This window comes from Protopterus annectens, chromosome 6.part0 (assembly GCF_019279795.1).
Source record: "Protopterus annectens isolate FY-2018-M chromosome 6.part0, PAN1.0, whole genome shotgun sequence".
NCBI classification, from domain to species: Eukaryota; Metazoa; Chordata; order Ceratodontiformes; family Protopteridae; genus Protopterus; species Protopterus annectens.
In genome coordinates, this window is record NC_056737.1 from 1,247,676,390 (window position 1) to 1,247,695,402 (window position 19,013).

Below are 19,013 nucleotides of genomic sequence, written 5' to 3' on the forward strand. Positions count from 1 at the left end.
CTTTAGTGGAAATTCCAAGATGTTCAAAATACTACAACAGTGATCTTTTCAAATATCTACCATTATGGTAAGTTGCCTACACAATTTAATTTTCCTCACAGTCAAATCTCAGAGGTGTGCACAGAACATCACTATAGCTTGTCTAAGAGCAGTGTACAGTCTAGAAGCTACAGGTTGCAGTTCATTACTGTAGTGATTGCTTTTTTCACTTTTCTTACAGTCAAACATCGTGTGTGTGTGTGTATATATATATATATATATATATATATATATATATATGTATATATATATATATATATATATATATATATAGAGAGAGAGGCGTCCATCTTTTGGGGTAGTGAAAAGGAAGCATACTGTGTATATTCTACTGAGTGCAGCAAGTTGAAATATGTTGCTGCATTCTATTTGATCTTTCATATTCATCCAAGTCAGACATAAGAGTGAAACACAGAAGGCATGTGTCTTTTTGGGGTTGGGTATAAGAAGGCATACTGTAAATATCCTCTTGAAAAATATGAGTGTGGCCATTTCTGCCTCCCCTTCCATTCCAATCTAACACTAGAGGGATGCACAGAAGATGACTGTATTTTGTTTAGGGCGGGTAGGAAGGAAGACTTCTGCCATAGTACAGTTATTTCATCCACAGTTATTGCAGGGCAGTCATGGACAGTTAGGGTGTGATGAAAAGATGCACAAAATGGCTAAAAAGTAAGACAAGATGTGGGAAGTGGGAGAAAAAAGTAATCTGGATGGTGTGGAGAGACCAGGAAGAGGACAGGAGAACAAAGGGGGACCAGGTGATATGATAGAGTGACAGTGGACATGCAGGGAGCACTATAGAGTCCTGCACTTACGGAACCATTGCACCTAAGTGCAGCTCTGGTCCTTCGTTCTACCTTTTCCTTCAAAATGATTACCTCACATTTACCCTTTAGGCTCTTGTTATATCCCCTGTTAAAGTGCAGTACAGCGGCTGTCCGATTGCGTTGAATAAAGCCACATTTCAGTGTTTCTGTATGTATTCGTCTGATTTAAGCATTTACAGAAGTAAGAAAAGGTGACTGATCAGTTTGAAAGATGTGAAATTCCTCAAAGTGATAGAGATATTGAAAGAAAAGAAAATAAGAGCAATGTGTTTGTATACATTTAAGATATTAACTTTTTTATAAAGGCAATAATGTATTGATTTAGTTATACAACTAAAATGTGGTCTTTCCTTTTAGTTGTATAACATTGGACTGGAGCAGTGCCTAAGCATAGAAGACAGTGGTCTGGTAATCCAAAAGTGCAATGCCAATAATGAGGTAAGAATGCAAATAAAATGTAATGCATGCTCAGTTCCGCATGTTTAATGTGCCATTCATTAAGTCTTTAAGCTTCCGAACACATTCTAAGGAGCTAAATGGTGATTTAGTTTATCTGTATCTTATGGAGGGGATCTATTGTATCACAGAGGGCTTAAGAAAACTGTTTAGTATCTGCTTCGGACCTCCTGTAGGCTGAGTCCTTGTCCATGTATTTCTCATTATTTTGCTGGGAAATTTCTATAGAAGAAAAAAAAAATGAGTCTCTCAAGTAGTCAGACTGCACTGCAGAGTTGCTTACAACTTGTCTTTGTTCACTTGTCCACTCAGACAAAGCTTTCTCCCAGCTGAGACCACGTAAGTGGAACTCACTCCCCAGCAACCTTCGCTAGCATTCTACCCTACTAAACAGCTAAAAGGGCACCTACAGCAGCCAGAAGAATGTTGCTGCATTGTTTTTGTAGACTAAATATCTACTTACCGACTGCCTTCCTTTGTATTTGTGAAGCAACATTGCATTGTAATATATTTTTCTGGGTGCTCCAAGTTTCTCCCAAAGATGTGCAGTACGTGAATTGGAGTCATGCAGATTGCCTGTATGACGTGAGTATAATGCAAAAGTTAACATTTACGTGTGTGAGATTTGCAGTAGACTGATACCCTGTAAAGAACATTTTTTTTGTCCTTTACCTCTTCTGTTTGCCAGGATAGCTGTGATATTAAAGAAACCATATAAAACGATACAACGGGTTGTCAGAAATGTATGAATGAATGTATATCTGCCATAAATAGTACAAAGCATTGCTGCTTATTTAGTTTGCTAGCTTTTTGGCATATGCTGTTTTTTGTACACTGCTACTAAATGTGCTTCATTGTGTGTTAGCTTTTTTTAGATTTACCATACCATATCATATTGCAGCAATATTTACATTTTTATTCTGTTTAATTAGATTGTGACTGAAAAGGGGATCCTGTGGGCAGGTTCCCCTACCTGCTAAATAAAATAAAAATAATAAAGATGTATATCAGTTTAACACAGAGGATTGAGGTTAGCTTCTTTCTGTAGTCATATGTTTTGTTTTCATAATTCTCAGTTTATTGATTTTGTGGCACCAAAAAAAGTCATCTAACCTTCAGTGCTCCAGGGTCACCCCTGAATTAACAAATTTTTTTAATGAGGTTAGGCAAATCACCTCACTTAGACCACCACTGTTACCAGGGCTTAGTCCAATGACTGTACCCCATACCGGTTATGGGTGACCTGGAAAAGAAGCCTCACTGCAGCAGCATACCAGTTTTAAGCTCATGTTAAACACCAGTGCTTTCACCCATCTGTGCTTTCTGTTCATGTTTTGTCAGTGGTCTGGCAACGTCAGATAGTGTTCTAATCTTCACACAATTGAGTCCATGTTGTCCTTTAAATGGCAGAAAAAACTAGTTGTGTTTCAAGACATGTACAGATTGTTCTTTTCAATTTCTAAGCTGGACAAATACCACAAAGATGCACACACACTAGACACCATCTAAACTACAAGTTCACAGATATTGAAGGGAACTTAAACTGCAGTTGCAAAATTGTTACAAAGCAAGTGGAAACATGCTACAATAAAGTTTCAGTAACATTCCGAACCAAAGGACGATAACTGTATTCTGTGTCAAGGGGAAGCATTTCCAAATAGATTCAGCAGCCAGTATTCATACTTTTTCATCAAGTATTTTCAGAACACCAAAGGTGGAAGCCAGCTTTGTGTGTGTGTGTGTGCGCGCACGCACATACATGCCTCAACCTAACAATAATTACGTTTGATACATATTGTATTCACATCTTGGGTCACCGGTTTAAAATGCAAAGTTGCAAGTGGTGCACTATCAATATTGTCTGATAAACACAGCAAGAGTTTCTCCTGTATGGTAAGATTCCATGTGAAATAATAATGAAGACAATTGACTTTAGGGGATTCATCTTTCTGCAAGAGATGAAAATTTAGTTACTCTTGCAGAACAGACTTTCATGCAGTCTTGTTTTTTTTTTTTTTTTTTTTTCACGAATAATCCATGCAGTGACATGTTCTCTGTTAGATAACAAACAGGATAGATCAGCGATGACATCTGATCTGTTTTGCTTGGCAACACAGAACATTTATCCTTCCTTGAGCAAATTATGTCTCTTAACTAGAATGAGGAAAGCATCTTATCGCACTGCCGTCATGGTTCCATGACAAGAAGGTGACAATTTTAGGAGGCTCCCTTTGCATAGCCAACTTCAACCCTACATAACAAAAGTGGCCCTGCTTTTTATAGCCAACCTGAAAGGTAGCTTTTAAGTATTTTGTTCAGTGTCACCAGTTCATTTCAATAGTTTGTTCTACTTAGTTGATTGCAGTTCACCAGAGAATAATATTGTTCCTTGTGTTATTGAGTGTCAACATGACCAGGTCACCTGATGCCAGTTTTTTACCCCAGCGAGTGGCTATTCCTGAGACAGTATATTCTGTTATCTATGTTCTTTTATCTAGATGACACTGTGAAACATAATTTGTGCCTAAAGTGGTCACTTTATCCAACTGGTTCCCCAGTAAGCATTATCTTAAGTCTGTGGTGCTGCCCATGACTCCTTTCAATTTGTCGGTAAGTTTGAGGTGGAAGCACCCGGCATATTTTTGTGAAGAACCCCACTGAGATCCCATACAAACTCCATACAGGAATTGGTCAGAGGTCAACAATGAACCTTGTACATTCTGTATGAGTGGCAAAGACCTTACGCATTGTGCCAGTCTTTTGCTTGACCTCATGTCATTTTGAAATCCCTCAACCCCCAGTTACCTGCTCCCAACATCCTGGTCCCTCTACCAATCCCCTCCAACAAACTCTGGTGAATGAAGTCAGGAAAATCAGCAGGATCAGATGAGGTTACTTCAGGTATGATGAACATTTGGGAGTATTAAGGGTGAAATGGCTCTAGAGGGTAGTTATAGAAACACGGAGAGCAAGGCATATTCCAAAATGACTTAGAATAAGGATTCTAGTCACAGTATACAAGAACAAAGGGGACACCCACAACAGTGAGCAGTACAGCGGTATCAAACTTCTGTCACATTGCATGAAAGTGCTGGAGAGGGTGACTGATAAATATGAAAAGTGGTGCAAAGTAAGATGGGAGATGAATGGTTCAGATTTAGATCAGGCTGCAACACAACTGACTTAATGTCTGCAATAAGACATGTAGTATATAGTATATAGTATATACAGTACTATATACTATATAATTGATACGAATCTGGAGATGAGGAATGAGTCCAGCTGGGCATTTCTACAGAAAAGATATGACAACTTCCCAAGAAAGGTAATTTGGACAGTACTGCAGAGGCTTGAAGTCCTGCAATCACTGATATAATTAGTCCAGGCTACATACAAGGAATAAGGGCACAAGTGCAGACAGTGTTTGGACTCGCAGAGGAGTTCCCAGTGGGAGTGGGTGTACATCAGGGTTCAGATCTGAGCCCATTGCTGTTCAAACTGGTGATGGACTTACAGTAGCATACAGGTTGGAGGAGAAAGATCAACAAAGCTGCTGTATGCAGCTGATGTTTTATTACCAGCAGACTCTGAAGAAGAATTTCAGCAAGTGCTGGGGTAATGGATTTCAAAACTGAAAGCACATGGGATGAAACTGAGTACAGAAATGACAGTTGTAATCACAGCAAATTTGAAAAATCAAAAGAAGCCTAAGAGAAGATAGTGAAACAAGTTGACAGCTTCAGGTATCTGGGAGGGGTGATTGAAAAGAAAGGAAGACTGAATGAGAAGGTCACAGCTAGAATCAGAGGGACTTTAACCAGTAGCATAGAGTGTCAGGGTTAGCCTGTGATAGAAGAATGCCAAGGAAGCTGAAAAGTAAGGTGTGTATAACAGTGGTGTGACCAGTACTACTGTATAGTACAGAAACCTGGGCAATAAAGACAGAGCAGTTGAGGACGCTAGAGATGACATAGACAAAGTGCCTGAAATGGATGGTAGGATTTATACTGTGGGACACAGGACATCAGAGCAGAACTGAAAGTAGCCCCAATTGCAGAGAAGGTCAAAGTGAATAGACTACTGTGGCTCAGGCATATGTCCAGGAAAGCAGAAGATGATCTGGTGAAGAAGATTTGGGACAGACATTAGGAACACTAGAAGAAATAAGGGTGTCTAGCCAATGGATGGATTGTGTGAGAGAAGATCTGCAACAGTCAGGCATGACTGTTGAAGAAGGTAGAGGAGTGAATCGAGAGACATGGTGACAGTGACACAAAAGCCTGACCCCATGTACAAAAATTGGAAAAGGGGGGTTGATGATGATGATGATTATGTTATTATTGAGTGGTTGCATCATTTAGAAAGTGCTTACATTGTAGCGCCTTTTTGCCCTTGAAGATTATTTGGCATATAGCAGAGTTCTTAATGCATCCAGCCAAAATGTACTCATACGTTGGTGTTGTTAGATGATCTTATAGGTTAGCAAAGATAATAATGGAAATTATATGTCAATAAGCCACAGCAAATTACTGCTCTGATGATAAAATATTAGGGAGTTAAATGTAGCTAAGTCTCAATCCCTGTGTAATTCATTGGTTCATAGGTTCATAGGGAGGTACTAGGCTATCTGCCCGAATGCATTTATAAGCCTAGCCAGAATGTGTTGACTTTCGCCACCCCCTTAGATTAGTTCCCTGTGCCTCTGTCCAGCAGAGCCACTGAAGTGATCCCCGGGGTAAACTTTCTGTTTCCCATCCACTCATCAAGGTTTCTCTTGAAGAGTGTTAGCGAGGAGCTCTGCCTAATGTAGATTGGGATCTTGTTCCAGAGCATGGGAAGTCTCTGGGACAGGAATCTATCCCTCCAGCACGTCCTATTTATTGTTATGGTGAAGCTTAGATCCCTAAAGCATGTGGCTCGAAGGAATAAGGTTTTCTTTAGGTGGAGCATGTCCATCAATTCTGGGTTGGACATGGCCTTGTATGTCAGGCAGAGATCACCTCTGAGTAGGCGGTATGCAACCGAGTACAGCTGAAGTTTCTTCAGTTGAGCTGCATAGGGCATCTGTTGGAGGCCAGTGATCCTCTTGGTGAGGTACTTCTGTGGTCTTTCCAGCTGTTGCAGGTGTCTTGTAAGGTACATCCCAAATGGGGCATTGTACTCTGTAATGAGACTGATGAGTGATAAGTAGAGGGGCACAATGACCTCTTTTGATCTGGATGCGAACCCTTTTCTGATTATGTGGGCCACATAGAAGGATTTTCTAACCATTTGGGAATGTGATTATCAAAGGCGAGATTACTATCTACTTGTGTCCCCAGATACCTTATTACGTCTTCCATATTTAGGGGACTACCACCTATGTGGTAGTTTGTGTGTACTTTTTTTTATCCAAAGTGGATGACTATGCACTTTTTGGCATTTAGCTTGAGGACATGATTTTGACAGCAGGTATCCATCTCATTGAGACCCTTTTGGAGGATGACTGTGTCAGCCGGAGAGTCAATTATAGCCCCAAGTTTGCAGTCATCTGCGAACTTGGTCATCCATAGTCCTCCTGTGCTTGCCTGTACCTCGGAGAAGTATATGCCGAACAGGAGGGGTCCTAGGTCTGAGCCCTGGGGAATGCCACTTGTAACAGGTTTAGAGTCAGACCTAGCTCCTGCAACTCTCACCATGTGGGTTCTGTCTGTGAGCCAGTTGGCAACCCATCTTGTGACTTAGGGGTTTATGTTCAGGCTGGTGAGCTTGTTTATAATACCAGAATAGGGAATGGTGTTGAAGGCCTTTGCGAAGTCTAGGTAGGCTGTGTGTACCTCCTTTCCCTCATCTCTAGCCTTGGTAACTGTCTCAAAGAAGTCCACCAGGTTTAGGAGGCGTGATCTTCCCTTAACAAAGCCAAACTGGGTAGGGTCCAATGTTTGGAGGTTCCCAATGTCTCTGTGAATGAGTTCCATGATGATGCGCTCCATAGCCTTGCCGACCAAGCTAGTCAGGCTTATAGGGCGATAGTTCCCGGAGTCTGTTGTGGCTCCACCTTTGTGGAGCAGAATAACTGTTGCTGTGTGCCACTCTATGGGTACGTAGACTGTGGAGAGGCTGAGTTTGAACAGTATGTTTAGGTGAGGGGTTAGTACGTCTTTGAGGTTGTGTAGGACGCAGCCTGGGACACCATCCGGTCCAATTGATGCTGTGTTTCTGGCTTTGGAGAGGGCTGTTTTAACCTGAGTGTCTGTGATTTCAGGGGCTCTACATTCTTCTGGTATGATTATGGGCCCTTTTGGGGGTGAGAGGGGGGTGAAGGTTGCACTGAACCTGTCTGCCAGGATGTTGGCGATATTGGTCGGTTCAGTGTATTTTGTGTCATTCTGCACTAACTCTGAGCAGATCTGGGCATTGCCACTTAGATTCTTGACATAATTAAAGAATGCCTTGTGGTTATCTTTGGAGTCCTTGGCAATTTTTCTTTTGAAGCTCGCCCTGGATGATTTTATGAGGGATCGTAGTTTCTTACTGATACTGATCAGGGATGTCTTCCCTTCTTGAGATTTTACTCTTTTCTGTACTAGTTTCCTTCTTCTATTGTATAGCTTGTTTATGGCCGGGGTCCACCAGACTGGTTTCCTTTTCTTGGAGGAGTGAGTCTTGGTTTTGCTTGGGATAGCACAATCCATGCATACATGTAAGTGTCTGTAGAGTGCATTAGTAAAGATTTTGCAGCTTGGACAGTGTTATCCTTTAGCATTGGGGCTTTGAAACTTTCCACCTCGGTCTTAAGTAACGTGAGTTTGCTTTTGAAAAGTTTTTCTCAGTGGTTTCCTTGTCCGGGGGTGGGGGCAGAATGTGGATATCCAAAGTGATTTGTTTATGGTCAAATCTAACCAGCGAGGGGTTGACCTCCTGTGTGGAACACAGGACGCACATGTTGGTGATGACCAGGTCCAATATGTTTTCCCCTCTGGTAGGAGTGTTGACCAGTTGATCAGTTGATCCAGGGCATTTGAGTTTATAAATTCTAGGAAATGTTGGGCAAGGGAGTTAGTACTTGAGTAGTTCTCCCAGTTAATGTTTGGGTAATTGAAATCACCCAATATTAGGGTGTTTGGTAGGACCTTTATGTTTCCCAGTCTTTCCAGAAATATGGAATGGGAGTCCTGGGACATGGTAGGTGATCCGTAGGAAGCTACAATTTGAACTGCAGTTTTGCCCATTGTTAGTTGTACGTGGATGATCTCTGAAGCATCGTGGGGTGGCACTAACCTGGAGGTGTGGGTATCCTTGATGAATATAGATACACCCCCGCCTTTTGTATTTCGGTCTGGGTTCTGTGGCCAAAATGTATGATATGAGTTGTAGCCTGGTAGTGCTGGGGTGCTCTCTGGAGCCTTAAACCAGGTTTCTGTTACTGCACATATATCGATTTTCTCCATACTGAGGAGTGCCTCGAGTGTGTGCATTTTGAGGTTTAGACTTCTGACACTGAGTAGCATTACTCTCAGTTTTTTGTTACTTGTGCTATTTACGGCGGTGGGTTTATGTTTTGAGCCTTGCCTAAAAAAGGCATTATGGGGGTGGCAAGAGCCTTGGTCAGTATTCAAAAGCCTAAGGGTGACAGGTGCAACCTGTCTCTAGCGAAGCAGCGTGGCTTGTTGAGCATGTCATCCCAGGCGGACAGACTCTGGATCCCCTTTGAATGACACCAGAAACTTAGCCAATTGTTGAAATTGATAATTGTTTTTCTTTATACCGTGGTTTCATTCTTGGTTTGGGCAGATTGGATAGTGAATCTGGCTCTCAGATAAAACACAGGAAGTTAGCATGGGTGGCTCTACCGCCTCTAAAAGATCTGTCACTAGTGGTGGTCTGTCGTAAACATTAGCTGGTTTCAAAACCATGGAGTAAAACTAAATGCCAAGAAGTGTTATAAGTGTATCTTTTGGAAATGTGACTCTCTTTTGACTATCATGTTGACGACACACCCCAGAAAATTGATCCTGTATTTAGGATCTGGGAACCCATATCAATAATGAACTGTCCTTTGTTCACCATTTATTCACTCTTTTAAGGAAGTCCTTTTTCATCACAGTTTCTGAGATGCGACATAGGCAATACCTATTTTCAGTTTATTGGATTGCTTTTATGGCCTTTCTTCACTCAGGTTATTTACAAAATATCTAGCTCCAGCACTTGCACTCTGAACCTAAACATAGTTCAGATTTGTCCTTATTTCGATGACTGCTTTCCTCAAGCTAGCTCTGGAGACCTTGTCCTTTGTGCTGCATCATTCTCTGCTTTTTTTTTTTTTTCCCAGAAACTGGGTGTAGTCCTCTAAATATAAAATCAGATCTCGCTTCTGAAGGGCAATGTTGGATGAAGGAAGTATGTTCTGTCTCTCTTCCTCAGAAAATGATTCAAATAATGTATTTTTCAGTCTTTTATAAAAGAAAGACCTTTAAAATCAGAATATAACTGAATATATTGGTAATCATCTCATTTTCCATCTTAATGGTTCTTTATAAACAGATTTACATGAGGCAAGGTCAGTGATAATTAAGGAACTTATAAATTCAGAAGGACCAGCTGATAAAGAGTCCTGTCTTTTTTCTGCCTTTAAGTCACAGTGGTGTCTTCAGCAACTAAACATGAACCCATGCCTCTTGTTCTTACCTCCACTCAGAATTAGAGGTACACTTAATGGGGCGTGGCCAAGGATGAACACAGGATAGCAGCAGATTTCTTCAGCTCCACCAATTTCATTACATTGACAGGAATTAATTACTTAAAAATTTAATTCTTGAAGTAATTTTCTTTCTAAATATGTTTGTTTTATATAGTTCTTGAACTATATCTAAAAAAGAAAGGAAATCTTAATAATATTCCTGTCAGAAATTACTTTGGAAATTTTCCTGTCAGTTTATCAGTCTGAAATGAGTTCCAGTAAGACAAATTCTCAAGACTCCAGCATCAAGAAAGAACTTCAGTCTCTGATAATTATAGTCCAGCAACTTACTGCTAAGATGGATAAAATGGATACTAAAATAGACACTTTCATGGAAAAAACCACAAAACAAATAGACTTGTTACATATGGACCTGCAACAACAGAAGATCCAGATGACAGGCATAGAAGAAGCTGTGAATGACATGGAAAATAAAATACAAGAAGAGGAAATCAACATTGAGTTTCTGCTGAAACAAAATACACATTTACAAACAAAGCTGGATGACCTGGAAAATAGATCTAGGCAATAACATTAGGATTTTGGACTGCCAGAAAATATTGAAGGTAACAATATTACTTCTTTTTAACAACATGGCTCCCTAAAACTTTAGATTTACCAGAAGCATTCTCTTTTGGTATCGAAGAGCACATAGATCTATAGCTAATACCAACTCTAACAAAAACTATCCTAGATCAGTTATAGTTAGATTTCTATCATCTTTTGATAAAGAGATGGTTCTTAAATCTGCTTGGGCTAAAGCTCCTGTTAAGTTTAATGAGACAACTGTGCGTTTTGACAATGACTATTTTTCCATGGTAATTGCTAAAAGAAAAGTTTTTCTGCCACTAATAAGGGAGCTTAAAAAAGCACAGTTTAAAACATACCTTCTGTTTCCTGCCAAGCTTAAAATCTTCCTTCCTGATGGTCCTAAGGTCTTCGATGATTTAGACTCTGCTTTACTGTTTGTCAAAGAAAAAGGATTTTGGATAAAATAGAAGAAATGGAATGGGCTAGTTCTTCATTAAAGAGATTGGCAACTGAAGCTTCCTGGAAGACTTCAGAGAAGAAGAAGAGACTAAAAACAAATGATTTGTTATATGTTTTTCTCTCTCATCAGTTTAGTTCATTATTAATCTTTTTGAATATAGTTCCTGCATTTCCAGAAAGCCACAAATATTTTGGAAAAGATTTAATCAAAGTTATTCTCTATGTGCAAAGAAATGTTTTGTTTCATAACCAGTCAAAATGCCTGAGGATTTAATGGCAGGCTGTGACTCGATTTGTTTTCTTTCTGAAAAAAGTAAGGTTAGTAATTTGATACATTTTTTATCTTTATCTTTTTTTCCTTCTTCTTTTATTATTTTCTTTGTTTAAACAATGACATTCTATTTAGATTATGTAGTGGGTAAAGGGTGCGGGAGGGCAGGGAGAGAACAGTAATGAAAATATCATTAATAGAATAATAACATATTTATTTCTTGTAAAAGTTTATAAGTTCTTCAAATGCTATTTCTAATTATACTTCCTTGATTATACTGCTTATGCTTGTTTGTAAATAATCTGTCATGCTTTAACTAATAATAATCAGAACTAAATAAGAGTAAATAATATGTTTTATTTTAAACTCTATTAATATAAACAGTAAGTAACATTCCATTGTATATACTTCTTACAGCTTTCTCTTACATTTTTTATTTCTGCCTCACTCCTTTTATTTTCTACTCTCTTTTCTTTTCTTTATTAATATATAGAAATGCTTTTGACTGTGTGGGCACAGTGAATAATAGGATTTGTATGAAAATTGAGTTGGGAGAAGAATGCTGAGTTTTATTGCTTGTTGGTAATTTTGAGTTTAATTTCACTTGCATAGAGGCTGTGATGATCTGTGGAATACATTGTGGAGGTTCTGTCATGTTTAGATGCATTTACACTGCTAAATGAATGTTTGTCACTAGTTTTTAATAAGTTTCCCAAAATGTTAAGAGAGACAATCTGGGATGTGGGCTGTCTTATGCACAATGTCCTTGAGTTACCTCAGAATCTTCAAATCACAGAATTCTCACAGAGAAACTGAAAGCAGTTAGTATAAACATTGACAAGGTTATCACACTGACACACCACAGATTCAGGAAAAATACTCTGTTCATAAAATATGTCAGTTATAATGAGTTTAAATGATGTAGTTTCTTGTAGTAAGTAAATGTCTTATTTTAGAAGGCATGAAAAATGAAAGATTTATTTAAATGTTTTTGAAAATATACTTAACACCGGCATAATAATGTGTGTTAAAATTTGTGTTCCAAACATATACTTTACTATAACTCATTTAATTCATCTGATTGACAAACATAAATAATCTTATAACTCTATTCTGGAAGAAATGTCATGTGATATATTTTAAAGCAGTAGGTTAGCATGATTGTAAAATCTGGTTACGAATATGTGTTTGCTGTGCATTGTTTTGTATAAAGCAGACAGATTTATTCTGGGGACAGCAAGTGGGATGGTGCTCTGCAGGGACACAACTCAGTGAGATCAGATATATATATATATATATATATATATATATATATATATATATATATATATATATATATATGTGTGTGTGTGTGTGTGAGTGTGATGGCTTTTTTTCTGAGAGTCTGCATGGCTATCCAATATGATTTGTAATGATTTCTATGAATACAATGTTTTACTCTATTGACAAAATGAATGTTTGCCACAAGTTTTAATAAGTTTCCGCCAAAATGTTAAGGGAGACAATCTGGGATGTGGGCTGTCTCATGCACAGTGTCCATGAGTTTCCTCAGAAGCTTCACTCACAGAATTTTCACAGAGAAACTGAAAGCAGTTAGTATAAACATTGACAAGGTTATCACACTGACACACCACAGATTCAGGAAAAATACTCTATTCATAAAATGTGTCAGTTATGATGAGTTTAGATGATGTAGTTTCTTGTAGCAAGTAAATATCTTATTTTAGAAGGCATAGAAAATGAAACATTTATTTAAATGTTTTTGAAAATCTACTTAACAGTAGCATAATAATCTGTGTTAAAAACTTGTGTCCCAAACATATACTTTACTATAACTCATTTAATTCATCTGATTGACAAGCATAAATAATCTTATAACTCTATTCTTGAAGAAATGTCATGTGATATATTTTAAAGCAGTAGGTTAGCATGATTGTAAAATCTGGTTGCTAGTGTGTGTTTGCTGTGCATTATTTTGTGTGAAGCGGACAGATTTGTTCTGGGGACGGCAAGTGGGATGGTGCTCTGCAGGGGCACGGCTCGGTGAGATCAGATATATGTGTATATGTGTGTGTGTGTGTGTGTGTGTGTGTGTATGTATGTATATATGTGTATGTGTATATGTATGTGTGTGTGTGTGTGTGTGTGTGTGTGTGTGTGTGTGTGTGTGTGTGTGTGGGTATGTGTGTGTGTGTATATGTGTGTGTGTATATAAATGTCTGTGTGTCTGTGTGTATGTGTGTGATGGCTTGTGTTTTCTTAGGTAATAACAGGTGTTTCTGAGAATCTGCATAACTATGCAATATGATTTATAATAATTTTTATGAATACAATATTTTACTCTATTGACAATAATGAGTTTAAGTAAATGCTCATATACAAACAATTCAAGATTTTTTGGAAGCTGTTGATAGAATTCACATGACAGAAAATAGATGCATCTTAATGCATGTAATGTCTGAATCATATTAGCCAAAGTTTTTGATTTAAATGAATGTTAGAACATAATTTTCTCTCCTCTTGATTTCTAACATTAAGATTATTTGAATGCTATTAGAATACAAGTGTTATATATTACATAGATCTATATAATAGTATGAACAGTTTTTAAAAAAAAAAAAAAAAAAAAGTTTATTTTAGTTTATATGATGCTGTTTTACCAAATGTGTAGTTTTGTCTTGATAGATAATTGAATTGAAAACTGTTAACCTCAGTTAAATATAACTAGTATTAAATTGATAAGGTGGTAGCTGAGGTACTGCTGCTTAGGGTAGGGGGTTAACTTGAGTAGTAAATACTGCTCTAAGTTGGAGTTTTCAACTCCAGGCAGGATGCAAGGTTTAATCCTTACATTATTTTCACTTGTTCATTGTTATATGTATATAGTTTTGACATCCACAATATATTTTGTACACTCATTGTCACTACAAACAAAATTGAATCCTATACAAAATCCCATAAGAGATTTAATAAATACAGCTATGTTTAAAGGTAAAAAAAAAAAAAAAAAAAAAAGAATTAGAGGTACACTTGAGTGGGGGACAGTTTTCAAGACTTTCTTGTATTTGACATTTGGACCCATCACACAGTCTAAACTATATAAATGTAAAAAGAAGTGCTAATGAGTCTCCAGAAAGTGAAGTAGTTAGGTGCTTCTACTAAGTCAGGGCCCTTGTAGACAGTAACTGAGAGCACTGATATGTGTTGCTTCATATTACAAGCAAAGCATGTAGTATTGATAGTGTAGGAGCAGGCATTTCAGTCAGTCAGTCCTAATTCTGAAAACATTTTACATCCCAAAGCCAGAAAAGGAAAAACTGTATCACCTTTCTCGTGTGCTGACCCCAACCCCAGCCCAACCACTGCCCTGACCCCAACCCTTCACATTGCTTTACATAAACTCCTGCCCCTAACAATACCACCGCACAAGAAACTTACATTTTGTGTAACCACATGTACACAGCATTGCTCAGTCCCCTTACCTAGCCCTTACTCTAACCCTAATCTGCAAACAATCACATACACTCTCCTACCCATAATGCCAAGCCTTTCAATCCTAATTCTCAACAGTCCAAATTTTCACAAAATGTCCAGATTTTTGCATCAAATTTTTGTTGTGTTCCTCATAAAATTTGTGGTTTTATAGCAAATTACTGAGAATTGAATTCACTAAATAATGACATAAATTTGAGTTTCAGATTTTTTATCCAGCAAAAAATGCATGAGGAAAAAAACACACACGATAGTTATGTAATGTATGATTTTAGTAAATCTAGACAAAATATATAATCGTCATGTAAGATGAAGCAGTCTGCTGAATTTAGATGTTAATGACAAGTTTTAATAAAATGGGCTTGTGTATAATAACACTTATGTCTTAACTTGTCATAAATGACATACACTAAATTAAACATCAAGGGGATGCACAATGATTTTCTTATATAAGTAAATATGCATAACAAGTCATGTAATTGCTTTAACTTGAATTGTAGTTTTTGTAACCCATCTTGACTGTACATAATACCTAAGCAGTTACCAAGGTAACTTATGTTTTATACATGACATCAAACTGACAGTTGTTAAAGAGAAACAATAGAAACTGAACTTGAATTGTCACAGACTGTAGCAATCATATTCTGAACAAATAGTGTTAAATTGACAATAATCACTCAGTTTAACCTTTGCTGATTATACAAAATAGAATGTTGCCATTTAAATCTAAAGACTTTCAGTATATGCCAATAAAATGCCAATTTATGAATATGGAAAGGGACCCTGTAATCATTAATCACAATAAGTGAATTTGTTGTTTTTAACTTATAATTTCACTCATTTTATAATAAGAAATGACAGATATGAAAATCCTTATGTGTAGGAAATGAGGGGAAGAGGGATGCACTGATAATTAAAATGCACTAACTTTCATCATTGTTCACATAAAACAAACTTGATGCTTTAAGCAAGTTAACAAAGTGATTACTTAAATGCTGTCAAAGAATGAATTATAACTTCTGATATGTCCAGTAAAATACATTGTATTATAAACATTAGGTATAAATATTATTACCATCTGTTTTTATTAAGTAATACATTTTGAAAGAATATATCAATAAGGGTGAATGTGTTAAATAACTGTGTGCTATAATCTTTTACTGAGGTTTTATATAAGATACATCCTACTTTGCTATGATTGAATTGCTCGTCATCTATTTTTCATGTAAATATTAATTGCTTATACAGTAAGTAGACATTTATATTGTATTAGAAGTCTGTCTAATCTACAATAATACTATATCTGTTCAAAATAGCATAAATATTGCTTATTCCTATTACAAATATTCTCCTTATGATAATTCAATTTATGGAGCTCAGATTATCTGGATTATCAAGGTATGAGTGATAATCTGATGGATTTAGGTTTATCCATTAGATTAGGAATGATTAGGAATGATTTTCATCCCATGGCTAGTGGGGATCTTAGTTTTGTTAACATTTATTAATTTAATTTTGTTATTTCACAAAAACATTTTAGCATGCCTGACCAAAACATTACTTTATTGGTAAATATTCAAAGTATAAAACTGATAATTTCCTTTAAAACTCAAACATATACTTTATAGTTATCAGAGGAAAATGTTGAATAGTCACAATAAAACAAGAAATACATAGTCTAAATAACCTAAGAGGGATTTAACTTTATTATCTTTAAATACCAATGGCTTAAACAATTCTAGCAAGAGATCAAATCTACTGAAATATTTAAAACTGAACAAAGCACAAATTGTCTTCCTTCAAGAAACTAATTTCAAAACAAATGACAGTTACAAATGAAATTCTAAGGGATATATGATATTGGCGCAATCCACTTATAAGACAAAGACAAAAGGGGTAACAATTTTATGGAAAACAAATGTGATTAACCCAGAAATCATTTATAAGTATGAAGATAAAGAAGGCCTTATGGCATTAGTAATAGTTAAATATAATAACAGACTATGGACCCTAGCCAATCTATACTGGATTCCAGGCATTGGAACAGGAACTGTTAAAAAACACTTGGATTTCATATCCAGTAATTATAAAGGCAACTTAATATTAGAAGGAGATTTTAACTGTATATTTGATATTTCTGAAACTACAAATAAAAGACCACTGTGTACATCTGCTGTATCAAAAGCTTTAAACAAGTGGGTAGAATCATTTGATCTTGTAGATACTTTCAAATTTCAAGAAGATAAATCTTTGTTGTTTTCCCATCAAGATCACAGATTTGGTACCCAAACTAGAATAGATAAAATATTTGCTGCCCATTACTTGCACTCTAAAATCATTAGTTTCTCAGTCACTCCCTGCCCTTTTTCAGACCACAGTTTATTCATACTAAAACTTCAAAATGGGTACAAACCATTAATCTTTAACTCCAGAATTCCAGCATATATAACTAAAATTGAAGAGTTCAAACCCTGGTTATTGTCTGAGTTACAGTCCTTCTTGGATATTAATTACACCACAGAGATAAATAAAATAATGTTATGGGACTCATTAAAAGCTTACATATATGGTAAAACCGTAACTTGGTATTAAAAAATCAGAGAATGGGATTCTGAATTATTAGATCTACAATCCAAACTTTTGTTAGTAAAAGCTGAAAAAAATCAAAATCATTTGGAGATGAAAAAGAAAGTAGAAGTATTAAACAATAACTACAACGAAATTCTAACACATAAAACTAGTTTAGCTTTAGAAAAAACTAAAAATTAATATCTTGGCCACTTCTCCCAAATATCTACATAATTTATCAACAGGAATCAAAATACAGTCCAAAGCTAATAACATTAAAAGTATCTTCCATGAAAAAAGGGAAAAATGTCTCAGATATAGGTGACATTCTTGATGCCTATAGAAATCACTATATGGAACATGTCCAAAAAGAAAAGTATATATATATATATATATATATATATATATATATATATATATATGTATATATATATATATATATATATATATATATATATTGATCAATTAAACCTAGATGAAAAATGTTCTAATATAAAAAAATACCAGAAAATTAAAATTAGATCTGCAAGTACCCATATTCTACAAAGAAATTACAGATACAATAAAAGAGGGTAAAAATAATAAAGCTCTAGGTATAGATGGTATAATTATGGAAATATATAAACTTTTTCCTTCAAAGATACTATCCCTCTTCCATAAATCTCTATTAGAAATTCAGTCACAAGCTTTAATACTACCCTCTTGGCGATATTCCTTAATCACACCAATCCTAAAGGAAAACAAACACTCAAACCTCTGTACCTTATATAGACCTATGTCATTATTAAATAATGACTATAAGATATTTATGACAATATTAACTAACAGAATGAAAATACCACTATCCAAAACAATAAATAATGATCAGACTGGATTTATATATCATAGACACACACATGACAATATTAAAAAGATCATTTCTCTTATAGATTATGTTAATAAAGAAAATAAACACTCATAATTGGCTTAGATATAGAGAAAGCCTTTGATTCACTAAATTGGGACTATTTATTCAAAATCCTAATGCTATTTGAATTTCCTGCATCCTTTGTTCATCTTCTAAAGAATATATATACAAATAAGTTAGCATATGTCAAGTTAGGTTCTTTTACCTCTGAATCTATACATATAACTAAGGGCACTAAACAAGGATGTCCCACATCACCAATTCTATTTGCTCTGGCTATTGAAATATTGGCAGATTCAATTCGTAACAATATAAAAATAAAAGGAATAGATGTTTATGAACAATACAGTTCTAAAGTAATGTTATTTGCTGATGACATATTACTAACATTATCTAATACAAAAGAGACATTAAAAGAATTGGATATATTAATAGATAAATTTCACATGACTTCAGTACTCCATTTCAATAAATCAAAAATTTTATTTTTAAATAAAAAAAGAACTGCAGACTAAGGGGGGTTGCATCATAGGGAAACAAGAATCTACCTTAAAATATCTAGGAATTGAGTTATGCAATAATAATAATGAACTCAAAAAAGTACAATAATATCATCAGACCAATTAAAATTTCTGTGGAAAAATTGAACAAAGTAATATTAACATTTGAAGATAGACTACAGTTAATAAAAATGGTTTTACTGCCCAAGATCCTATATATAGCCTTGGCAATACAACTGTT

At 36.0% G+C, this 19,013-nt stretch overlaps 1 protein-coding gene across 1 annotated transcript in view; it reads left to right on the forward strand.

Annotated features, from left to right (window-relative positions):
- Nucleotides 1-19,013, forward strand: part of GALNT5 (polypeptide N-acetylgalactosaminyltransferase 5) — a 512,523-nt gene that overhangs the window by 448,929 nt on the left and 44,581 nt on the right. The window contains exon 8 of the mRNA XM_044074838.1: nucleotides 1,227-1,307. Coding sequence (XP_043930773.1) covers nucleotides 1,227-1,307 — 81 coding nt within the window. The remainder of the gene's footprint in view (nucleotides 1-1,226; nucleotides 1,308-19,013) is intronic.